The 26,814-nt window shown below is 38.6% G+C and overlaps 1 protein-coding gene across 1 annotated transcript in view; it reads right to left on the bottom strand.

The window, feature by feature from the left end:
• LOC143023322 (uncharacterized) overlaps nt 1–26,814 on the bottom strand; it is an 89,902-nt gene that overhangs the window by 31,148 nt on the left and 31,940 nt on the right. The window contains exons 6-7 of the mRNA XM_076181851.1: nt 24,993–25,235; nt 8,862–8,972 (exon numbers count right to left, since the gene is read on the bottom strand). Coding sequence (XP_076037966.1) covers nt 8,862–8,972; nt 24,993–25,235 — 354 coding nt within the window. The remainder of the gene's footprint in view (nt 1–8,861; nt 8,973–24,992; nt 25,236–26,814) is intronic.

The raw sequence follows: 26,814 nt of genomic DNA, 5'->3' as shown, positions 1-26,814 counted from the left end.
GTTTCCGTCTGAAACCATGCTGGCTATCATTTATCAAACGGTTACTTTCTAAATGATATTCGATATCATCTCTGATGATAGTTTCCATTATTTTTCCTACGATCGAAGTCAAACTTATAGGCCTATAGTTATTTGGTTTCTTTTTGTCACCTTTTTTGAATATGGGAGTAACGTTAGCTAGCTTCCATTCTCTTGGGACATCTCCGGATATGATGGATTTCTTGAAAATAATTTCTAATGGAACAACAATCTCATTTTTCATTTCCTTTAAGATTCTTGGATGCCAACCGTCAGGCCCTGGTGTTTTGTTAACTTTGAGTTTGTCTATACACCTTTTAATTTTTTCTTTTGTTATATTTACCGTAGTGAGTAAGTTTACCCCAGACTTTTCACAGGTTTCAGTTTGGAATTCACTTTGAGGTGTTTCGTTTACGAATACCGAGCTAAAATAATTGTTTAAGAGATTACACATTCCTTCATTTGAATATTCAAGTTGACCGTCAGCAGATAATAGTGGACCAATGTGATTCCTAACAACCTTTTTATCTCTAATGTAACTATAGAATTCTTTGGGATTCTCTTTGGATTTCTCAGCGATGTTCATTTCGTATTGTCGTTTTCTTTTTCTTATTGTCTTTTTTAAATCTCTCTGTATTGATACATAACTTTCATAGTCATTAGATGCACCCGAGCACTTATATTTCTTATAAGCCTGTCTCTTTTTAGCAATACTTTTTTCAGTTTCTTTGTCGAGCCACTTTGGGCGAGCCTGATTTGGGGGACGTCTGTCCTTAAAAGGAATGTAAGTTTGAATCATCTTAGTGAGCGTATTTTGAAATATTTCCCACATCTGATCTACAGGCCTTTCGTTTAATTTTTCCTCCCAATCTGTAAGCTGAAGCTCCTGACGTAGTTCTATGAACTGAGCTTTACTGAAATCGGGTATTTTAGAAGCACAAGTATCTATTCTAAAATTGTTTAGGAGTTTGAATCTGACTAAGTTGTGATCGCTATTTGCAACAGATTCACCGACTTCTACATCAGTTGCCATGCTTTCGCGGCTAGTGATCAATAAATCGAGTATGTTTCCATATCTTGTGGGCTCTTTTACATGCTGAATTAAGTAATTGTCACCAAGAAAATCAATCAAGCGACTACCTATATGGCCATGTTCAAGGTTCATCCAATCAATGTCAGTAAAATTTAAATCACCCATTATCAATAAATCCCGGTTGCAGAAACTAGACAGTTCTTGAAATAACAGTTTGTCGTCTGCTAATGATAATGTCTTTGGCCTATATATTACACCTATATTCATTTTTTGTCCATTTGTTTGGGTTAACTCAACCCACAAACTGTCATATGCATCCTGTTTCACTTTCTCTAAAACACAAGCATGAACATTGTTTTTAACGTACAATAGAACACCCCCACCTTTCTTGTGGTTTCTATCCTGATGAAAGTGTTTAAATCCCGCAATATTAAATTCAGCTTCGAACTCTGTACCATTTAACCATGTCTCAGTTATTCCTATCATATCGAGATTTTCGCTTTTGACATACGCCTGTATTTCTTGAAATTTGTTCCTAATACTACGAGCATTAAAGTACATAGTTTTAAGAAACTCCTGATTATTTCTTTTTGACACATTTTGAGTTTCAATATCATGTCTTATATTATAATTTTGTTTTTTATTTATGCCTTGCTCTATATTATTATTATTTGGTCCTTCATTGACATTCAATGCCTCATTAACATTTCTCCTATCAAAATTAACATTTCCCCCATCACGGACATCTGGTCGATTACGGTCATCCGATCTATTTTGTACATTTTGTCCCCCTACGTCACCGTGATTCACGCCGGCCTCCCGTCGTTCAGTGACATTATGTCCGGCATCCCTTTCTAAAATTATATTTTGTCCTCCAGTGACATTATATCCTACCGTGATATTTTTTCCTCCACTATAATTACATCCCATCGTGATCTTTTGTCTTCCACTGTCATTACATCCTATCTTGATATTTTGGCCTTCATTGACATTCTGTCCGGTATCTCTTCCTAAAATTATATTTTGTTCTTCACTGACATTATAACCTACCGTGATATTTTCTCCTCCATTATCATTACATCCTATCGTGATATTTTGTTCTCCACTATCATTATTTCCCATTGTGATCTTTTGTCCTCCACTGTCATTACATCCCATTGTGACATTTTGTCCTAAGACATTACATCCTAATGTGTCATTTCGTCCTCTAGCGATATTACATCCTATCATGATATTTTGGCCTTCATTGACATTCTGTCCGGTATCCCTTCCTAAAATTACATTTTGGCCTTCAATGACATTATATCCTACCGTGATATTTTCTCCTCCATTATCATTACATCCTATCGTGATATTTTGTTCTCCTTTATCATTACTTCCCATCGTGATCTTTTGTCCTCCACTGTCATTATATCCCATTGCGACATTTTGTCCTATGACATTATATCCTAATGTGACATTTCGTCCTCTAGCGACATTATATCCTAAAATTATATTTTGTCCTATACTGGTACATTGTTCTACATTAATGCTATACTCTACACTGTTTTCCCAAGTACATTCTATTTCCCCTTCCCTTTGGCCTTCTACCCTAAAAAAGGAGCTGGTTCATTACAAACTCCCACAATGAGGTTTGTAAGAACATCTTTGCCTCTGCGGGTAAGGTGGATCCCATCAGAAGCGTAAAGGTCATGGCGCCTAGAAAAGAGATACCAAGGATCAAGAAAGTGGTATCCCAATTGTGTGCACAACTGCGATATCCTATCATTGATCCCTATGGCTCTACTGTTCCAACACGAACCTGCGTAGATCCTCGGGAGGATCCCACAGACTACGTGACGGCTCCCACGTTCCTTCATCTCCTGAAGGAGGACCTTGTAATTCCGAACAAGCTCCTCTGATCTCACCCTACCTACATCGTTACTACCCGTATGTACAATCGTAACCGTGTTCTTCCGTCCTTGCTCCCTGATGGACCGGGTACAATCAACGATCCCACGGCCCGGTTGACATACAAGCTTGCAACGTCGCTTAGTCTTTCGCTGCAGGATGTCGTCATAGCCTCGAACCATGGAGTCCCCCACCACCAAGAACTCCTGGTTTTCAGCCACTTCATCCTCCAGTAGAGCAAAACGATTGACTAGAGCCAGCGGTTGCTCCACAGGGCACACGTCTACCGAACGCGGGCTCGACAAACGGGACCCCACGGAGCGCCACTCGCTCATGGCAGTGACAGTAGGTGAAGAAGTGGAACGCTCTTTGGGTTGTGGGGAGGGTTCACTCTTCTCACGGAGCGCACTCCTGAGAAGCCGAATTTCCTCCTCACACATCCTGAGACGGACCTCTAGGTTCACGCAACCTTCACAAGCCATTTCGCTCCCCCTTTAGCAATAAAAACGGCAAAGAGAAAATACAAATCAACAACAACAAAAAATCAAAGCGGTCTCTAATAAACTAAATACGCGAAGCTTACTCTGCTTACCTTATACTATTTCTCCTACCTTTGGAATACGGTAACAGAAAACTGTTTTGAAATTAAATAGAACCCTGCACTTTATCTTATATCTGTAACTGTATAGCGCTATACGTATACAATTACAAAAACACAACACAATCACTTAACACTATTCGGAGATATAAAATTCACAGGTATTCACTAGCTGGTGTCTGTGCAGAAAAACGAGGTCTCTAGCTGAGGTCACGAGCGGACTGAGCTGAGGTCACGAGTGGACTGAGCTGAGGACTCTCTTATGCCTTTAATTTTTTTTTAGGAATGTCCCCTTTGGGTCTACAGGGAAAAGGATGCCTAGTCCTAATGCCCATCCTGTTTTTGTTGCCTCTTACAACTCAAGTGGAAAGACTTGATGGCAGTATTCATTCCCCCCATCACAAGGGCAAATAAGGAGGGTGGTTAAGTTAAAAAAAAAAAAAATCTGATACCCTGCTACTCTTTTAATTAGTCCATTTATATACGACAGTGGATCCCTTAAAAAAAAAAAAATGGGGCAATATTATCTGACTGGTAAATGATAGTCACAATTTCCTGAACTATTAAACAATCAATCTAGTGCCTTGGTTTTCTCTTGTGCGAGACCTGCATCTCCCAGGATATTGTCCAAAACCACTAGTTCAATCAATTACTCATAAATGAGACTGCACTGCTGCCTAGGAGGGGTGAGTATAGGACAGTGCATACAGTAATGTTTGTGAGTACATTCTTATCAATGTATGCACATGTCAGTTTTATATTTATATTTATTGGCTTCATTTACTCCTTCATGAAATGCATGGTCCCAAGGGATCCAGCAATGAATGATGTTTGCACCAGGGTTATGTAGTGTCTGTTCCCAGGCCAATTCTGTGTTCCTACTGTTTTAGTACATAATTTATCATCAATATTTTGCTTAGCCCCTCCAACTTATTAATGCACTTAGCAGATTCTATTGCAACAAGGGCATGCAATGTTATTCAGGCAATGATCAGCTTCAGAGTTATTCAGGAGCTTGTTGAAAACACACTTCATCACAAGTTAGTCCCTTAAGACCCCATTTCATTCTAAATCTATCTTTCACTTGAATAAAATCTTACAGCATTAACAAGAATCAAGTCTGTAGAGAACATCCATAGTGTGAGGCATTGTAGTACAAGGTGTTCTGTATTTACCTAGTTGTATCTTACAGGAAGGGGAGCTACGCTCGTGTCCCACCTTTGTATAGTTTTTGCACACACTACTCTTTCATCCAATTTGTTCTAGACATCCACTCTGTGTAGAAAGCTGTTTTTTTTTTTTTAAGTCTCTTCTATAACTATCTTTTATCCCAATTTAGAAAATCTTCTCTATGAAGGACTTCCATGCCTTTCATGATTCTATAGATCATTAGCAATTACCAAGCTTTCTCTTCTTTGTTCTAGAGTTGGTAAAATAGTTTTGACAATCTTTGTAGTTGCTCTCTGGATTCCTTCAATTTTCTTTATATTCTTTTTGGTACTGGGTGACCATAGTGTTGCAGTATACTCCAGTCTAGGCCTTATCTAGTGTGACCAGTATTTTCTTCCACATTTCTTCATCCAAGTAGATAAAGCCATCTTTATTGATCTTAGCAAGTTGTTGGATTTTCTGACAATTTTGTTTATCTGTTTATCAGGGGACATGTTATTTGTGATGATTACTACCAGGTATTTTTCCTTCTTTGAATGAGCAACTTATTATATTATATATTTTGTCCCTTGGTTTTTCTTTACACTCTTTTAATATCAAACATGCCTGGGTTGTATTGAGTGGGAAGGGGAATGCTTGTGGTTGAATGTGATGGTCTAGTGCAATGTTATTAGTGTCTATCAAGCAAAATTGGTGAGAAATCAGGGCAGAACAAAACTGAGAATAATTTAGAAGAGAATTTGCTAAAGATTAAAAAAGAATGGAAAGAAAACCAAGAAACCGAAAATATAGCTTTTAAAGAAATAGTACAACAAATGCAGGAGAATGCAAAAGACACAATTATTCAAGTAATCAAAGAAAAAGCAAATTGGGTTAGAGATACAGTGGATAAGAAAAAGTGTATTGTAGTATATGGACTAAAGGAAAAACATGGTCTGGTTAGGTACTTGAGAGAAAAAGAAGAGAAAGAAATAGCAAGAACAATTCTAAAAGAAGTACAAGACGGAGATCAAGAAATAGAAAAGGAAATAGATGAAGTGTATAGAATGGGACAATACACTAAAGAAAGAAATCGACCTCTAAAGATAAAATTAAGGTCACAAATGGTAGCAGAAGACATATTAGCAAAATCAGGAAAGTTAGCAAAGAGTGAACACTATCAAAATATATGGATAAAAAGAGAAATGAATGTTGAGGAAAGAGAAGACACTAAGAGATGAAGCTAAAGAAAAACTGCAAAAAAGAACAGAGATTGAAAACAAGTTCTATTGTAGAGTGTTAGATACGAGGCTGAGAAAATGGTATATTCAGGTAAGCGAAACAAAAGGAACAGAAAATAGGATGGAGAAGGAAAAAAACTAAAAGTGGCCTATAATAACATGGATTGATCTTAGGATTAAATTAACTAAATTACACGTCAGAAGTAATTATCACAAATGATTTGTCCTATGATAAACAGATTAACAAAATTGTCGGGGAGACTTACAACTTGCTAAGATCAATAAAAGTGGCATTTGCATACTTGGACGAAGACATGATAAAAAAAAATATTGGTTACATTGATAAGGCCTAGACTAGAGTATGCAGCGACATTGTGGTCCCCCAGTACCAAAAAGAATATAAAGAAAATAGAAAGAATCCAAAGAGCAACTACAAAAATGGCACCTGCACTTGCAAACCTATCATACGAGGAGAGATTGGCTAAACTGGAGTTACCGACACTGGAGCAAAGAAGAGAGAGAAGTGATCTATTGACCATCTACAGAATCAGGAAAGGCACAGAGATACTTGATAGAGACAAGAGAAACACAAGAGGACATGGAACGAAAATAAAAAAACATAGCTATAGAAGAGAACTGAAGAAAAACAGTTTTCCACATAGAGTTTTGGATACTTGGAACAAACTGGATAATGAAATAGTATGCACAAAAACCATTCACGAGTTTAAAAGCAAACTAGACACTGCGAGATACAATGGCGGGGACACCACAAGCATAGCTCCCCTTCCCGCAAAATACAACTAGGTAAATTCCTGTCAAGTTCCATATGCGTCATTTCCATCACTCCATCAGTTTGGTGGTTTCTCCCACTGCTGTGTTGCCAAACAGTAGGATAATTATGATTTCAACTGTAGACTAACGCAATAATACTATCTCTTCTCTCCTTTCCCCTTCTTTGTCCCCTCTATACTTTTTAACATTGAATTATTGAAATAAGGATATTTAAAGTTGAAAAAAAAGTTTCACGTTTCAAACATGTTCAGCTGTATCTTGTATTGTACTAGTATCGATAAGATCGGTTCCAGAACCAGAGTAATGTCCATCGCAATAATTGCATAGCATACATACATACATACATATACCAAGGCTTTTTCCCCCTTCCAAGGGAGGTAGCCAAAAAGGGAAAGGCATAAAAACACTCCCACCCATTTCATCCCTAAATACACTCCACACCCCTCCCACCCTTCCTCTCATCTGAGCACCTCCTGGATGACGGGTCATCCCTGCACCCTGCCCACCGCCCTGGGTCAGAAGCAGTGTCGCAAGACACAGTACATCCACAGCGAGGCCGCTTCATTTAATCGGCGACCCCCCCTCTCCGTCCCCCTTTGCATATAAGGCGAGGACGGGGAGAAATCCCTTCGGGCTGCGTCAAAATTTACTCACACATACTACCCCACCCCCCACTTCCCCGCCCATTCCTCCTCATGCAGTCACAACATCATCCATATACAACCATTCATCCATAGAAGTACCAGTATGTAATTATATGAAGAGGTACATAATAGAATCTTTATTTTACTGAATATTCTTCAATATCCTTTTAAAAAATCTCTACTTCAGTAATAAAGTATTAATGAAGAGGTCAAAGATAGGAAAACGACACTATAACATATATCTTTATTCTTTGATATAAACCAGTTATAATGATATAAGTCTACACAAGATTGGAGCGTATGTGTGTTGTATAGGTTTTATAAAATATGTAGACCATAATCAGTTAATTGCATGAAGAGGAGTCGGAGTCAGTGGTGCCAAAAATAGAGGAGTCGGAGTCGGAGTCAGAGGTTTTGTGTTCCGACTCCACAGCCCTGATTAGTATCAAATGTGAGGCCTAGAATTATAGGGTTCTTTTCCAAAAGGAAGATTTGGCCATTTAATATTACTATTGCACACAGGCAGAGGTGGAAGGAGTGAACTTGAGGGGATGGATAGATAGGGTGAAAGGGGCATTGAGCAAGAGAGGAATGTCTATTGAGCAAGGAAGGGAGAAGGCAGGAAATAGGGGTGAGTAGAGAATGACTGTGTAAAGATATTATAATGCAAGGAAGGGAGAGATGGGGGATGGGGGATAAGGGATACTTATGTGTGAATATTTTCATACAGCCCAAAGGGATTTCTCCCCATCTCTTTTTCTGCTTGAGGAGACAGAGTGTGGGGGGTTGCTGATTGCTGTGGATGTATTGTGTCTTACTGCATTGTTTCCGACCCGCCCTGTAAGGGGAAACCCTTACAAGGGAGGTAGCCAAAATCAAAGGAATAATCCACTTCCACCCATGTCATCCTCAGATTCTCCACCCCCATTCATCACCCCCTCCCTCTTTTCTCGGCTGCTCCTGGATGACAAGTCATCCCTGCATCTCACCCACTGCCCTGGGTCAGAAGCAATGCAGCAAGACACAGCAGACCCATGGCAAGGAACTAAGACGAGAGGGAAGAAAGGGAGGTGGATGGGAGTGGAATGAATGGGAGTGAAATGGATGGCAGTAGGTACATGCCTTTTGACTTGGCTACTTCCCTTGTATGGTTGTGTGATGAGTAACATCACTGCTGATGTCTGAGGTGAAGCTTACATTCTTTTACTTTTGAGCCACTGTTTCTATTTAGGTAGGCTTGAATGTTCTTTGCTGTTATTTTGTATTTATTGTGCTGGGTTATTACTGTCAGGTTATCTGCATGTGAGACAACATTTGTGTTTAGTTCTGGTTCTGGAGTTAATCACTCATCAAGAGATTGAATAATAACAGTGAAAGTATTGTACCCTGAGGGACTTCAATGTACAACCTATTTGTTCCTAAGATTTGGTTGTTTTGTGTTATGCTACACAGTCTTCCTGTCATAAAGAGTCTTTAATATTAACCACTTTTCTTACCTGCACTAATGTGTTGCTGTGTAGAGGAAGAGCCACTGAAGACACAGCTTCCTTTAGGCTCTCAATGAAGTCATCCTCTAAGATGTTGTCCTCTTCAAGAGTGCACATGTTCTATTTGGATAAAAAATTATCAAACCATTATGTCTTTCAATAGTACCACTTTTATAACAATAAGGCAAACAGCCAACTCTTTAAAGAGAGCAGAGCTCTTCCTAATGGTTGCAACTGAGAGAATAAATACAAAAAAAAAAAAAAAAGCTTGCCATTGTCAAAAGTCAAAAAGTACACATACGGTATATACCAATGGCCTTTTGTCCCTTGTACAGCGGAGGCCAAGTCAATGCATAACTCGACCCATGACATTCTGCCCCATTTTGTAAATTTTTAAGGCATGCACAAGAACATAATGGCAGCATTCTTATCCTCTTGCCAAAAGAAAAGGTGATCTTCCAAGAGAGATACAGGTAATGTTTAAGGATGTCAGTATGCAAAAAATTTAGTTTTTTGACAACTTTGCAAAAACTTGTGGAAAATCATTTCAAGTATGCACAACATACTGATGAAGTAAGAGTATATGGCATTATTTACTATTTTTTATAAAAAAAAAAAAAAAAATAGAAAAAAAAAAAATAATAAATAAATAAAAAAAATAAATAAAAAAGTATCTTGAACGGGTGATAACCCTAGTTAAAAGGACATGGCATAAAACTAGCTTTCTATTTGACATTTATGTTTGATGTTTTTCTAACATATATTAAGATGAGATGGATGGGGCATTGGGAATGAGGGGAATGGATGTTGAGGAAGGAAGGTAGGATTGAGTGGAGAATGGTTGTGTACAGATGATGCTGTGAAACATGGAAGGGGTGGGTAGGGGATGGGGGTGATAGAGTGAATGATATTTTGACACAGCTCAAAGGTATTTCTCCCCATATCTTTTTTCTACATGAGGAGACAAGGAGGGGGGGATCACTGATTAAATGAAGCAGCCTTGCTGTGGATGTGCTGTGTCTTACTGCTTTGCTCCTGAAACAGGGCAATGGGTGAGATACAGGGATGACTTGTCATCCTGGAGGAGCCAAGAAAAAAGGGAGGGAGGGGTGATACATAGGAGTGGAGTATGTGGGGATGAAATGGGTGGGAGTGGATTTATGCCTTCCTTTAGCTACCTCCCTTGTAAGGGGGGAAAAAGCCCTTGGTATATGTATATTAAAATTTAGAAGGGTTTATCATATGTTTTGTCAATATATAATGACAGTGAGATGAGAAGGCAAGAAATACAAAGTAACAATTCACTGTGTAATGTGTATTGCTCAAGTGTTACTGTTGACACTCCCCCCCCCCCTTTTTAGTTTGGATCATTATGTAACTAGGGGCAGTATTTAGATAGGGCCTTTTGTAACAAAGATAGGAAGCATAGGACCAAGGTGTGTTTCCCCAGGGTGGGGATAGGTGATGTTAGAGACAGGATTGAAGAGTGTATAGTCAGGGAAGGTGTAAAACCCATCATTTGTTTTAGTGCTGGTGGGAATGACATAGGTAAATTAAGGAGTGAGGAATTATTTGCATGGTTTCCGAATTGAATTTATGAAGTTTGTGGCTATTTGCCACGCGCCGGAGCCAAAGGCCATTCAGCGCATATATGTCAACCAGTTATCTATACATTAAAATACTAATATACAATCTATTTTAGTTATAAAATCATAAAAGTTATTCTATATATTCAAAATATGTAGATGCTATTTTTCACATTCATAACAAGTAAGGTTTACTTCTCTACTCATCTACAACAAACAGAAGTACAGTATATCCTAATCTTTCACAACAAACATAAACTATTTAATTAGATATCATAAAATAAATTCGTCTCTTTTAAAAATTTGCAAACCTTTCCTACAGGGGCATCCATTCCTAAAATACTTGTTAGCGGTTTATTGGCTAAACTGAATTTTCTTCTTTGATCAGAATAGAGAGGACATTCAGTAAGTATATGCCTCACTGTGATGTTAATATTACAACTGGAGCACTGGGGGACCTGTCTCTCTGCTCCACTAGTTAGGAGGTACTTGTGGGTTAGGTATGTGTGCCCTATACGTAGGTGTGTTAAAACTATGCTGGACCTTCTGTCCATCCCTGTATAGGTCCAGGGGCTGACAGAAGGTCTGATTGACTTTAGTTTAAAATTATTGTTCGTGTTGGACCATTGGTCCTGCCACCTGATCCTACAGTATGATCTAAGAAAAATGTTTAGGTCTTCGCAGGGAACCTTTATAGAGTGGGAACCCGGGGTGGAAGCTGCCTGTTTGGCAACTGTATCAGCTTGCTCATTTCCACGAATTCCCACATGTGAAGGAACCCAGCAGAACTTTATGTCAACTTGTTTTCGAGAGTGCAGGAGGACCAGCCAATTCTGCACCTCTTGGATAAGTTGATTAGAGGGTATCAATCCTTGTAGTGCTGTCAATGCACTTTGGGTATCACAATAAATAATATAAGAATCCTCATTTCTGCTTGTGTTAAAAATAAATTTTAGACAGCTATAGATAGCATAAATTTCTGCATTAAAAATTGAGAATTGATTGGGAAGGCTCTTTTTAATTATTTTTTCTCCAAGGATGATAGCACATCCAGTTCCAGTAGCCGTTTTTGACCCATCAGTGTATACAGCAATCGAGTTGTTGTGTTCAGAAATATGGGCTAAGAAGTTACTTTTCAGTTGAGCACTTGAGTTGATCTTTTTGCTTTCTTTCATTTGGCAAATGTTTATAGGTGGCCTACACCACGGAGGGTATTTTGCAAAAGTGATTTCCATAACTAGAGGAGGAATAAGGCCTACCTCTCTTGTACTATTGTTTAATCTCACTTCAAGGGGCTTAGGCAAAGTAGGTTTAGTGGGTGCTCTGTTGATAGGTTGTTTTATATACTTGTAGTTTGGATTAGAATGTGTAGTTAGTGCTCTTGACATATATCTGAGACCCTGTTCTTCCCTTCGAATGGAAAGAGGGGGAAAACCAGAGTCCACATAAAGACTTTCAACAGGAGAAGTCTTAAAAGCCCCAGTACAAATGCGTAGCGCCATGTTGTGTACTACACCCAGTTTTTTCAAGTGTCTTACATGCTGAGGCATAAACCTGAGAGCCATAATCAATCTTACTTAGGCATATGGCTTGATATAATCTTAATAGTGTAGTACGGTCAGCTCCAAAATTCATGCCACTAACAACTTTAAGAATGTTACATCGTTGTTTGACATTAACTGCTGTCTCATTTATATGGTCAGCAAAAGTTAATTTTTTGTCAAAAACAATTCCTAAATATTTAACTTTGTCTTCATATATTATAATTGAGTCTTCTAAAAATAATGATGGGATTACTTCCCTTTTTTGTGTTCTACAAAAGCGTATAGCTTTAGTTTTTTCAGTAGAGAATTTAAATCCTTTATTATTTGCCCATTTAGTAGCAGCATTAATTGCATTCTGAATTTTGATACAGGCTTCAACTGCAGTAGATTTACTACATATAAAAACAATATCATCTGCGAATGCTTGGCCAATTACTCCGACAGGGAGTTGTTCAAGTAATCCATTAATGGCAACACTAAAGAAGGTTGGGCTAAGGACACTTCCTTGTGGAATACCTTCTTCCTGTAGATATTCTGATGATAGGGTAGAGCCTATTCGCACTTTTAAATATCGATTTGATAAAAAATCTTTGGCAAAGTTAAACATATTGCCACCGATATTCCAATCTGCTAGCTGTTTTTAAATACCGGCTCTCCAGGTAGTGTCAAAAGCTTTTTCCAAATCGAAGAACACTGCAATGGTCTGATTTCAGATTGCAAAAGCATTTTGTATCTCACGTGTGAGATATAATAGGGGATCCAAAGTACTTCTGTTTTTGCGGAAGCCATATTGTCTCTCTGATAATAAATTCTTTGATTCTAGGAGCCACACCAAACGAATATTCACCATACGTTCATAGATCTTAAAAATACAGCTAGCTATAGGCCTGTAACTTTTGGGATCACTAGGGTCTTTTCCAGGTTTCAAAAATGGAACTATAACAGGTTCCTGAACACCAAAATTCATTAAAAACATCAATAAAGAATTTTTTAGACTCCTGAGGTAGATGGGAAATCATTCCATATGTGATATCATCTTCTCCAGGTGCTGTTGGTGAAGATAACGATAAGGCATGTTCAAATTCGATGATGTTAAATGGTGTGTTATATGCCTCAGCATTAGTGCAAGCAGGCGGAGTAACTACTGTTGTGTTCCTTATACTGTGGAATTCAGGGGAGTAGTTACTGGCACTTGAGATGTTTTAGTGCTGTGCAAATGCCTCTGCCACTTCTCTTGCATCTGATATAATAACTAAGTTGATTTTTAGAATGGGCAGGGGGGAGGGGGAAAATTTCCCTGATAGTTTGCGTATTCTGTCCCAAACTAAAATACATACATACATACATATACCAAGGCTTTTTCCCCCTTCCAAGGGAGGTAGCCAAAAACGGAAAGGCATAAAAACACTCCCACCCATTTCATCCCTAAATACACTCCACACCCCTCCCACCCTTCCTCTCATCTGAGCACCTCCTGGATGACGGGTCATCCCTGCACCCTGCCCACCGCCCTGGGTCAGAAGCAGTGTCGCAAGACACAGTACATGATAAACTATACATAATAAACTAAAATAAGTGGGGAATTATACTTTAATTCTGATATGTATCTTATGAACGTCTCTCTCCTTGCTTCTTTGAAAATTTGCTTTTGTTTAGCAAGGTTTCTCTTGTATATCAACCTGTTTATCACGATTGGACGTCTTCGATAACGTTTGTAACAGGCTCTAGTAATTTTTCTGCTCAAGGCACAATTACTATTCCACCATGGTATCAGTGGACGTCGAGGTTTCCCTGTTGTTTTGGGAATTGATAGCATAGCTCCTCCAGTCATTATACTAGTTAGATATTCATATGCAGCTGAAGGACTAGGGAAATCATTAGCTTTACGAGTGACTTTGGTGGATCTTTCATAGTGTTGCCAATTTGCTTCCTTTGTCTTCCATTTGGGCAAACATGGGGAGGGTATATTTTGGACATACTTAAGATGTATGGGAAAATGGTCACTTCCATAGGGATTATCATCCACTGACCACTGATAATCTAATCTTAAAGATGATGAGCATATTGTATGATCAATTGCAGAATTGGAGTTGTAGACTACATCAAACCTTGTGGGGGAACCATTGTTCATTAAAACTATATCATTATAGTCTAGTAGTTCTTCAATTAAAAGTCCACGATGGTTGCATCTATTTTCTCCCCATAATGTATGCTTTGCATTAAAATCCCCCATTAAAATGAAAGGTTGAGGTAGTTGGTTTAAAAGTGATTGTAAATCGTTAACTTCTAATTGCCTTGGATTACCATCTCTGTCCACTAATCGAGATTCTAAGTCAGGTTCTAGATATAGGGAGCACAAAGTGATCCATTTATTAATGAAGATTTGTGTTGCACAAGCTTGTAGTATCGTGTTTAATTGTACAGCTTTTTGTGGTAATGACTTGGTCAAAATAATACTTGTGCCACCATGAGCACATTCACCTACAGGAGGTGGAGATTTGTTGTGTGTAAAGTTGTGTCCACAGTTGGGTATAACATTGCCCAGTTTAGTTTCTTGTAGACAAATGGCGGCTAAATTATGTTCTTTAAAAAGAACCCGGATCTGTTCTCTATTTGAATGGAAACCTCGCATGTTCCATTGACATAGGGCCATTATTTGTTATTGGATGGTTTTTTATTTGGTTTTCCAGGTATGGAATGGTTTGTTTTGGGAAGATTCGGTTTATGTTTTGTAGAGGAATATGACAGGTTCTCGAGAGTTCTGCTATTTCCTTTCTTTGGTGTCCTACCATGATGTGAAGATTTAGTTGATGGTGAGGGAGTACGGGGTCTCTTTTGTCTTTGAGGCTCCATCTCCACATCTTGCACCTGAGCTGTACGAGTTGCTTTGATCAAGGTGTCATTCTGGGAGTTATCCAGATCAGGTGGTAAAGCTGTCTGAGAGGTCTTTCGTGAGGCCTGAGAAGTTCCCTGGAGAGGGGTTTTGGTCAAGGGGTTATTCTGGGAATTACCCAGATCAGGCGGCAAAGCTGCCTGGGAGGTCTTTAGCGAGGCCTGAGAAGTTCCCTGGAGAGGGGTTTTGATCAAGGGGTCATTCTGGGAATTACCCAGATCAGGCGGTAAAGCTGCCTGGGAGGTCTTTTGTAAGGCCTGAGAAGTCCCCTGGAGAGGGGTTTTGATCAAGGTGTCATTCTGGGAATTACCCAGATCAGGCAGTATAGCTGCCTGAGAGGCCTTTGGAGTCCCCTGGAGAGGAGACGAAGGAGCTTTCCGAGATGAAGTCTGAGAAGTTGAATGCACTTCAAGCTCAGAGGGGGAAGGCTGAAGTTTTGGATTGGGATTGGATTTTATAGGTCGATTCTTAATTGAATTTCCATTTATCAGAACATCACTATATTGAGGTCTACTGAACAGAAGTCTTTTTGCCTGGCCAATGCTTAGGTGTTCTGCTTGAGCTTTCTCTATAGCTGCTTTTTTCTTTTTAAATGACTCACATTCTTTATATCTAGCACTGATTTCCCTTACAATTTATACATAATGTAGGATTAGAACAATCATCTTCATGTTTTTGTAATGAACAGATTGCACATAGCTGATCTTTTGTGCATACCTTTGATGAGTGACCATAGCCAAAACACTTGAAGCATTGTAGTGGTCTATTCTTAAAAGTTCTGACATGAAATCTCTCTCTGTCAATGTATATATATTCTGGAATTTGATCATTTTTAAATGTAAAAATAATAATTTTTTACTTTGGTACCTTGAAAAATGTCCATATTTTATCATCACACATTTCAAGTAGTTCCTCATCAGACAGGTCATATAAATCTTGAATGAAAACTACTCCCTTGGCATAACTAAAATTATAGTGTGGTTTGACCTCTTTTATTATATCTGTGTTTTTAAGTTTATAAATCATGTGCCCTTGTCTATAAGACCTTGTAGAAACCAAAAATCTGTTCTTTCCGAACCTGGTAATATCAGAGTTGTTAATTGTTCCTACCATTGATCTCAAATGTTTTTTGAAATGGAAGATATTACAAAATTCTGAATTTGTTGAAACAATTAGCCACCTGGCAGGTAGAGGTGTCCTCTCAGCACTTCTTTCTGTTGTTTCCTCATTAACTCTATCTGGATAAAATAAGTCCACATTAATATTGTGGAGAACTTTTTGAATTAAAATGCATTTTAAGCTCTTCAAAGATGTATGCTTAAAAGCATTAACGGCATCCTTATGAGAAGCAAATTCTATCCATATTCTCCAAATTTCAAAATTTCTAGTTTCACAATACTTTATAACTTTAATTTCTCCGAACTTTCCAAACATCTCCAAAAATTTGGAACAATTCAAGTCTGAGGGGAGAGAATTAATATAAAGAATTCTCTCATCTCCATTTGGTACAGTACATGGCAGGTTATCTTCAGGTCTTTTAGGAGTTCCTACTCCTGGGGTGGCAATATTAGGAGAGGGATCGGGGGGTTTAGGAGGTGGATCAGGTAGTGGTGGGGGTTTAGAATGTGTAGCGTCAACAGCCGCCATGATCGTATATATTTATAAGCCACACCATATATTGAGAAGGAAGGATCAGTACATAGAAGATACTGTAGTTGCCTGATGCCTCAAGCAATAAAAGAAAAGTCTCTGCAGAGTCGGGAGGTTCCAGAAACGACTATTTACACATGCAGGGTCTCGGAGGCGAGTTAGAGACTTTGTCAACCCGGAAGTTTGTCCTCTTTTGTTTTGTCCCATTTAGGATGGGTCCGGCGTAGTCACTCTGCATGTGTACTGGCTAGGGAGAAAGGAAGTCAGTAGTCTAGTACCTGCCTCGCAAACATGCATTCCCCAGTCTGTGAGCTTTCGGAGCGCGGTATACATCCCCACTTGACTAGGTTCAGACATGTAGCTTGGGAGGTACCAAGATACCAGAACCTTCCTTAAAAAGTATTAGAGAAAGATGGTGAAAAAGGAGAGTAGGGTAGCAAATATGAAGGATAGGGATAGGGGAGTTCACAATCTATTCACTACCCCAAGAAAAAAAAAAAAAAAATCTTTTGGCTCAGTTTTCGTCTGGTAGCTCAGGGCTGACCTCTCCAGTATGGTTGCACCTGGCTGGCACAGCTCAGCCCGTCCTTACTACACGGAAGCCCCCCCCCCCACTACATCAAAATACTGGGCCTCAGGGGGGTGCATGGTTTCGGGATGCTCTAGATAAGATTAGGAATAAGGGAGGGGGTTCCTGTTTTATGTGGAATCCATCTGAGGCATGGAGTTGGAGGTATGTGGCATTCCAGGGCTATTGTAATGAATTGGAAGCCGACAAAATATAGTAAGGCCAATGGATGAGCATTTGTCAACAACTGGGATCTCTTTTATGGTAAGAATCATCTATATTTTACCTAGTTGTATTATACAGGAAGGGAGCTATGTTCGTAGTGACCTGTCTTTGTATCTTTCAGCATCAAGTTTGTTCTTAAATTCTTGAATAGTATTTGCACACACTATAGCCTTATCTAATTTATTTCAGATATCCACCATTCTGTGTGGGAAGCTATTCTTTTCCAGATCTCTTCTCTATCATTTTTTAATTTCTTTTCATGTCCTCTTGCTTTTCTCTTATCCCACTTTAATAAATCATCTCTATCTAGTACTTCCATTCCTTTCATAATTCTATAAATAGTCAGTAGATCTCCTCTTCCTCTTCTTTGTTTCAGGGTTGGTAGTTCAAATTTGGACAAACTTTGTATGTCAATTTGGAGTGTTGGTGCTATCTTATACAAAGGACAGGGTGCACTTGTAACCCAAACGATATCTGTTCCTTGCTGAATCCCTTGAGCAAGAAGTATGAATCCTTCAGGTTTTTTACAAGTAGATTACGTGGGATTTGGGGAGGGGGAAGTATCGGAATATAGTTTAAACAATAGAAACTGCTCAGAGATGACCTGAGAAATAATTACCAAATTAGGTAGAGGGAGGATAAACTAGAACTTTACTACAAAAATAGTAGAAGTGTAATAAATAAAATTTATCTACTGCGAGGTAAAGCGGGCGTAGGGATATTTGATATTATAATTATTACTGAACCCCAAATCAAAATGGCTGATAGACATTTCCTTCCGGAAATTGATATAGAAGGATATGATTTATTTTCACAAGGACATGGTTAGCAGGAGTGGGGGAGGAATAGCACTTTTCGTTAAAAATACAATCAAATGTATTTGCATAATGTAAAAGCATGGACAACCAACACCATCACTATTGACTGGTTTCACCACTGTTTCCTGATGGAGGTACAGGCATACCTACGAGAGAAGAACCTCCAAAACGAAATCCTCCTGCTCCTAGATAATGCTCCAGGTCACCCAGTGTCACTTAATGTTATGTGCTACAAAAATGAGGTTGTGTTTATGCTGCCAAACACAACCTCCCTCATATGCGAAAAGATAATCAGGAGCAGATGGACTTAAAGAGTTCACTCTAAGCACCTCCCTACCTTTTGTCCTTTTCCTCTTTCTCCATCTATCCTCCACTCTCAACTTACCTTCCACCAAAAAATGATCTGATATTCCCCCACTCTCTCCTCTTAGAACATGTACATCCTTAACTCTTCCCATTATAATCCTACCTACCATTACATAGTCAATTAACGCTCTTTCTACCACCCTTCCATCCACCACCCTCTCCCATGTGTACTTATGCTTGACTTTCTTCCAAAACACTGTATTTGCTATCATCAACTCTCTAGACACATCACCATCAACTCTCCACTACGATTCTTTCCTGGAACTCCACATTTCCCAACCACTCTATCAATTGGTTCATTTCCTACCCCAGCATTAAGGTCTCCCAGTACTACTACATTGACATTTCTCCCCAATCCCTCTATGCATTAATTTAAATCTACCTAAAAAGCCTCCCTTTCTTCTACACTCTTCTCACTACCAGGCCCATATGCACTTACAAAAACCCACATCTCCTTTCCCAGTTTCACCTTCATCCACATTATCCTTGAGGAAACCTCCTTCCACTCCACTACACATTTACCTCTCTCTTCACTTACTAGTATAGCCACCCCTTCTCTTCCTCTCTCTTCACTCCTGATAACCTCCCACTTACACTCCCAAACTTACACTCGCCCTTCCCTCTCAACTTAGTTTCACTCAAAGCCAACACATTCATCTTTCTTCTCACAAACATACTACCTATCTCTTCCCTTTTACTCTCGTCTCACTCTCATCTTCACTTCCCTTATAAGGGGGAAAAAAGCCTTTGATATGTATGCATGTATAGAATGGGGTAATATTCAAAAGAAAGAAATTGACCTCACAAGATAAAACTAAGATCACAAATGGTAGTAGAAGACATATTAGTAAAGGTAAGATGGAAAGACGTGAACATTACAACAATATATGGATAAAAAGAGAAATGAGTGTTGTGGAAATAGAAGACACTAGGAGGTGAAGCTAAGGAAAAAAACTTGAAGAGAATGGAGACTGAAAGCAAGGAGTTCTATTAGAGGATACATCAAAGTAAGTGAAACAAAAGAAACAGAAAACAGGATGGAGAAAGAAAAAAATAAAAATGGCTTATTTTAACATAGATTAATCTCAGGATTGAATGAACTAAATGGTTGCCTATCAGATGAAAAACCAGACATATTGGGAATTGTGGAGATAAAATTAAGTGGTCCAATACCACCTAATAAAGTTGAACTTTGGTTATACAATTATTGGGTTAAAACAGAATAGAGAAACAGGGAGGATGAATCATGTTCTTGGCCAAGAAAAACTTAAATATGACAAAGCTTACTGAAGGTGAAAACAGTGTGGAAATTATCATGATAAAAGTTGAAGACAGTGACATGAAAAGTAGAAAGTTTGTGGTGATTTATGTGCCCCCAAAAATGAGCTCTTTGAAAGAGAACAAGCCTTCAAAAATGTTAGATGGTACAAAGCATTCATTAAATGAGATACTAAAGGATGGAGGTAACCTGATACATATGGGGGATTTTAATTGCAAAGAAATCTGTCAGGAGGAGATGACAATGAAGGCGGAGAGGATTATGGGGAAATGTATTACTTGACATGACCGTAGAACATACAATGACACAATGGGTCAATGAAAATACCAGATACAGGAGTAATGAAGAACCATCGAGACTGGATTTAATATTTACAACAGAACCTGAAATTGTAGATAAAATTAAATACAAGATACCATTTGGAGTGACCACATACTAATATAGGCTGAACTAATGGAAGAAATATATATGGAGAAAAATAAAAAAGTACAGAAAATGAAGATTGACATACAACAAAACGGACTTTGGAAAACTTAAAAAATTCTTTCAAAATGCAAATTGGGAAAAATTCTATATTGAAGAGACAAAAGTGGAAGAGAAATGGATGATCTTGATGGAAATCTATAATGAAGGAGTGAATATATATGTACCAAGACAGAAACAAGAGAGGGTGTACATTAAATGCTGGCTTCAACAGAAGATGCAGTGAGGTGAAAGATAGGCAAGACAAAGCTTGGAAAAGATGGAGAAAAGATAAACCTGGAAAATAGCAAACATATATCAACCATAGAAATGAATGTGGAAGAGTATGCAGAGAGGAAAAAAGAAACTACAAAAAAGACATCATAGAAAAATGTAAAGATCAACCCAAACTATTCTATAGATATGTGAGTGGTGAACTTAAAAATAAACAGGAAATGGTGAAACTATGCCAAGGAAATACAGAATACATGGAAGAATTAGAAATGGCCAAAGTCATGAACAATCACTTTAAGTCTGTTTTCACTAGAGAAGAAGTACAGCATTGGGACGAAGGAAGTGAAGTGCAATTTCCCCCCAAGAGGGAAATAATAACACAAAAAGAAATAATGGATCAGTTAACGAACCTTGATGTTAGGAAATCGCACAGCTCAGACAGAATTGCAAATTGAATATTAAAAGAATGCAAAGAAGAACTAATGGACAAAATATACAACATAATAAGTTGTTCACTCAGAGAAGGAAAAATACCAAAAGACTGCAAAATCTACATTGTATTAATATATAAAGGAGGAAACAAGGAAGAACCAACTAATTACAGACCAGTCTCCTTAACAAGCACTGTAGCCAAAATTTATGAGAGAATTATCAAGAATAGATTGGTAAAATGCATGGAAGAAAACAATATAGTAAACTCGAGACAATTTGGATTCAGACAGGAAAGATCACGTGCTACAAATTTAATCTGTTTTTACTCAAGACTAATAGATATAACACAAGAAAGGGATGGATGGGATGATTGTGCTTTCCTAGACTTACAAAAAGCCTTTGACAAAGTACCACACAAAATAATTATTTAATAAATTGGAAAACACAGGGAGTGATACAATGTAACCTACTAAACTGGATGTAGGATTTCCTGAATGATAGAAAAATGAGAGTAGTGTTCAGAGAAAAGTATTCAGGTTGGGAGGAGGTGATTAGTGGAGTTCCACAGGGATCAGTATTAGCTCCAGTAATGTTTGCTATTTATGTGAATGACATGGATGAAGATGTGGAATGTTACATGAGGTTCTTTGAAGATGATGCTAAATTGTTAAGGAAAGTGAAAACCGAAATAGATTGCGAATCACTACAGAGAGACCTAAACAAGGTTTGGAAATGGAGTCAGAAGTGAAAAGTGAACTTCAACATTAACGACGAAAAAAAAAAATTCAGCAGGATTTTTTTTTTTTATCAGCATGTGACATCGTGAGGGATGTAGGGACGTCATGTAGCACTCTGCCAGATGCTAGAAATTTGTTTTAGCATGTAAAAGTTTAAATGTCTACTTCCCCATGTGGTGGGGATTTAACTCTTTACATTTATACTGGTGACTTATCTTTCTTTATCTCCTGCATAACTTTTATTCAATTTTTTATTGTGGATATATATACATATGGTAGTGTATGATATGTTTTCCACCAACACCACTTAGACTATGAGAGAAAAACGCGTGAAGAAAAAATAAATAAATAGATAAATAAATTTTCCCAGCGCGAGTGCACGCACGCCTCATTTTCGCACGAGTGTTTTTTGTGTTTTTTCGCGCTCTGCTGTTATCTAGCGCATTTTTCTCGTTACATAAACAATGGAAAAACGTAAAAATAAGACTATGAACAATGAAGGCACGTTGGGATATAGCAAAGAAGGAACAGTGACGAATTGGCACCTCAACCCAGCACTTCTAGTATCTCATGTGTGGAACAGATTCATTGACTATATAGGCTTCCCTTCGACATCTGAGGCAAGAAAGACAAGGAAAATCATGGACAAGGCCAGAATATCCCCACGCCAAGTCAAACTGAAGAAAAGTGCAAGCAAAACTGAGTCTGCAGATTATCAGCCAGGTGGCTTTTGATGCATACATTAGGCCTATCCTGGCAACAAGGAGTTGGGTGGTACCCAATGATACCCTCCCCTCTCAGGGTTTGGTATTTTGTCTTTTAGAATACATCTGCATTCATTTATGCAATATAAAAGACAAAAGGGGACCAGGTGCCTATATCAACATAGATGACCTTACACAGTAAGAGTCCAGAGAGCAGCAACAAAAATGGGACCTGCACTTGCAAACTTGTCATATGAGGAGAGATTGGCTAAACTCTAGTAACCAACTTTGGAGCAAAGAAGAGAGAGAGGATTAGGAGAGGAAGAGAAGGAGTAATTGGTGAGGAACAGTGTGGATTTAGGACAGGCAGAGGTTGTGTAGATCAGATTTTTAGGGTAAGACTGATATGTGAGAAAGCTATAGGAAAGGGGAAGGATGTTTTTTGGGCTTTTATGGATCTGAAAAAGGCTTATGACAAGGTAGACAGGAAGACACTGTGGGAGGTTTTGCGGATATACGAGATAGGAGGAAAGCTTCTAGGAGCTGTCAAGAGTTTTTATTAGAGTAGTAGAGCATGTCTCAGGATTAGAAATGGAGAGAGTGAGTGGTTCAAGGTAAAGGTGGGTCTTCATCAAGGATGCGTTATGTCGCCCTGGCTGTTCAACTTATACATGGATGGGGTGGTGCGAGAGGTAAATGCAAGGGTGGTGGGTCAGGGATTGGAGATGGTTAAAGAAAGTGGAGAAAAGTGGGAGGTGAGCCAGCTATTGTTTGCGGATGACACTGTGCTTGTGGCAGGATCGGAGGATTAAAAAGTGTAATGAGGAATAGACATTTGGGAATGGATGCTAATAGGAGACTGTATGAAGGAGTGATTGTGCCAACAGCACTGTATGGGGCAGAAACATGGAACATAAGAGAGGAAGAGAGAAGGAGTTTGAATGTGTTTGAGATTAGGTGTCTGAGAAGTATGATGGGGGTTACTAGGCTGGATAGAGTGAGAAATGAGGAGGTGAGGAGGAGAATGGGGGTGGAAAGGGAGTTGGGAGATAGGGTTGATGAAAGAGTATTAGGATGGTTTGGACACATGGAAAGAATGAGTGAAGAAAGACTAGTAAAAGAGGTATGGAAGGCAGATGTGGAGGGAGTGAACATGAGGGGACATCCTAGGATGAGATGGATGGATGGGGTGAAGGGGGCTTTGGGGAAGAGGGAAATGTCTATGTCTATTGAGGAAGGACGGGAGAGGACAGAAGACAGGGGTGAATAGAGAATGGTTGTATATGGATGATGTTGTGATGCATGAGGTGGAATGGGTGGGGGGATGGGGGGTGAGCTAATATGTGTGAGCAAAATTTGACGCAGCCCAAAGGGATTTCTCCCTGTCTTCTCGATTTAATGAAAAAGGCCTTGCTGTGGATGCGTTTTCTATCATACTCTTATCCCATTTCATATCTGCTCTCTTCTTTGCCTCCTTTATCTTATGCTTTATTTCTAATCTCTTTGTACCTCTCATATGATTCCCTCGTCCTATTTTGTAACCAATCTGTGAAGGTTCACTTCTCTTCTTCTATATCTTTCTCTGCTTCCTGGTCACCATCTTGTATTTCTTTTAGAATTGTTATTGCTTTTTTTCTGTTTTTTTGTTTTTTTTTCTCTTATGTACCTCACCAGACCATGTTATATATTTAGTCCATATACCACAATACACTTTTTCCTATCCAATGTGTCTCTGACCCAATTTTCTTTTTCTTTAATTACTTGAATGATTGTATCCTTTGCATTTTCCTGTATCTGTTGTTGTACTACTTCTTTAAAAGCAATTTCTTCATTTTCTCTGTTTTCATTCCATTTCTTAATCTTCTGCAAAATTTCCTAAGTTTTCTTCAATTCTTTCAGATATTGCTTTTATTTTGTTATTTACCTCTTTTTTTAAGTTCTCACTATTGGTAGTATAATTGATTTTCATCTTTTTATTTTCACATTTAACCTCCATTAGATCTTTTTTTAATCCCTTTAGCTCATTATTTAGTTCAGAATTAATTTTCTTCAGTTTAGATATCTCATTGTTAGCTTGGAATAGGCCTTTTGCTAACTCTACAATCTCCTTCCTTAGTTCTATGAATTCATTCTCCCACAATCTTCATTATTACTCATCTCCCTTTCCATGTCTAAGATTCCACTCAAATTTCTTTTTTAGTACTTACCAAAATCAGAAAAAGTGTCTTCAGTATACAGTTGGAGCAACCTTGGCATTTCAAGGCTTCAGTTTACATTTAATTTGGGTGTAGCACCTCCAGAGGACTCTGCTTTTGAGTCGACATTCGGCTCAAAATAATTTGTATTTTCTTGCATTTTCTCTCATTAAATCAATTAACACTGCAGAGAAATCATTTTGGGTAACCACAAGTGCTCCCCCATCCATTCAATACAAACCAGGCCTCTTGTTTTCCTTGCACTATTGAGAATTTTTGTCTTATTCAGCAGGCTTTGGAGCTCTAGATGACAGGTGTTGACAGTTTGGAAGCTCATGTATTTGTCATCTTTGCTAGGGGACACTAGTTACATTTGTCTATAGAAACAGTACCCTAGCAAAGAGCCAGAGATAAGGATAGGGGACTGGGTGTGTAAAAGTTACAAACCTTGATTGATGTCATATCTTCTTGTAATTTGTCTATGATGTGAGGAGGCAGAGACTGAAGCATGGGACCAATTTTTGCCTTACTTTGCTTTGCAACAAGAGCCAAGGCCTCTGCATGGGCTGGACCATCTGTACTATCCCAAACATTTTCAAAAAAAAATTCCTGAGGTCTTCTAGGATCAACTTCTCTATTTGCACCCAAATATTCTTGTTCTTCTGCCCTCTGTCTTGCTTCTTGTAGAGCCTGAGAGGATAAACAATGTTATACAAGGAATGAGCAAACAAAAACCTTTTATCCAAATAGCATAAAAAAGATTAACGAATCAATAAAATTGAATAATACACACACACACATATATTCATATGTATAAATGGGCAGGAGATTTTTCTCATAAACAAGTAAGAGTTAAATGCGATTGCTAGTTCTGCTTTTTGTATTTTCTTTACGATATTCTCTTTGTGTCTTAAGGTAGTCTTATTGCCTCTAGTTTTTTTTTTTTTTTTTTTTTGCTTTTGTAATAAATTATGTTTAATTTATTACAAAAACAAAAAACTACCCACTTACTATTACATAATAGTCTTAACGTTAAGAAAGAACCAACCCAACAGTCACATGTCATATGTAGATTTATCTGCACACTAAGGAACTGTGAACCCCTACCTTCTACCTATATCGCCATGACTACAACTAAGCTAAGCAGACACATAACTTACCATCCCACATCTGGAGCCCCCAAAAACCATTTAACCTCTTCACTCCGGGGCACATCGCACGTCTGGCAGCATTAGCTGCCCAACGTGCGATGTTGCGTCATAATAATTGCATTATAAAAAATAAAGTCAGTGCTCAATCGTTCGTTCTCTTTCACCCGTGTATTTTGATAACCATAGAAAATATGATGAAGCCAGTTTAGAGAGAATGAAGGTTACATAGGTACGACTACAATAAATATAATGAAGATGGCGACGTCGACATCATCGAGTACCCACTTGCTCCTCAAGCCGCCTACGTAGGCGTCACCGTATGGAAGTGGTTAAGACAGGAACACCAAACAAATAAACACCGTCACAGAGGAAGGAGGTGCTAACATCGAGCTCCCAAGAGCTTTCCTCCCATCCCATACATCTGCAAAACCTCCCACAGCATCCCCCTGCCCCTAACAAGCACAGAAGCAAAAATATATGAAGTTATCAAAAGTAGATGGGTTAAACATCTGGAAAAAAAAACAATACTGAATCCAAATCAATATGGATTTAGACAAGGAAGATCATGTACAACAAACCTGATCTGCTTCTATTTGAGACTAATAGAAATAATTCAAGAGAGGGATGGATGGGCTGACTGTGCCTATCTAGACCTACAAAACGTATTTGATAAGGTACTACGGAAGAAATTAACCACTTCACTACGGGACTTAAATCTCGCGGGCAGCAGCCAATGCCAGCCGTACGACGTGTCGTAATAATACTCGCATCATAAAATATAGTCACCGCTTATATCGATCGTTCTCTCTTTCACCTGCGAATTTTGAAAACCACAGAGAATGGGATTCAGGGCACATTTGGGAGAATGTAAAAACACAGGGGCGACTACAATAAATATAATCAAGACGCCGATATGGCAGCGTCGCGAATCCACTTGCTCCTCATGACGCCTACGTGTGCGGCACCGTATGGAAGGGGTTAAGAACAAACTAGATGTTGTGAGATACAAAGACAGGACACCACGAGCATGGCTCCCCTTCCTGTACAATACAACTAGGTAAATACACATACCTGCCACAGACATACACAATATACATATATATCAATATAATAAAACA

This window comes from Oratosquilla oratoria, unplaced genomic scaffold (assembly GCF_046742065.1).
Source record: "Oratosquilla oratoria isolate Oo_2021 unplaced genomic scaffold, ASM4674206v1 SCAFFOLD45, whole genome shotgun sequence".
Classification (NCBI taxonomy): Eukaryota; Metazoa; Arthropoda; class Malacostraca; order Stomatopoda; family Squillidae; genus Oratosquilla; species Oratosquilla oratoria.
The sequence above is the reverse complement of the archived record's forward strand: the minus strand, read 5'-3'. Positions and strand labels throughout refer to the sequence as shown.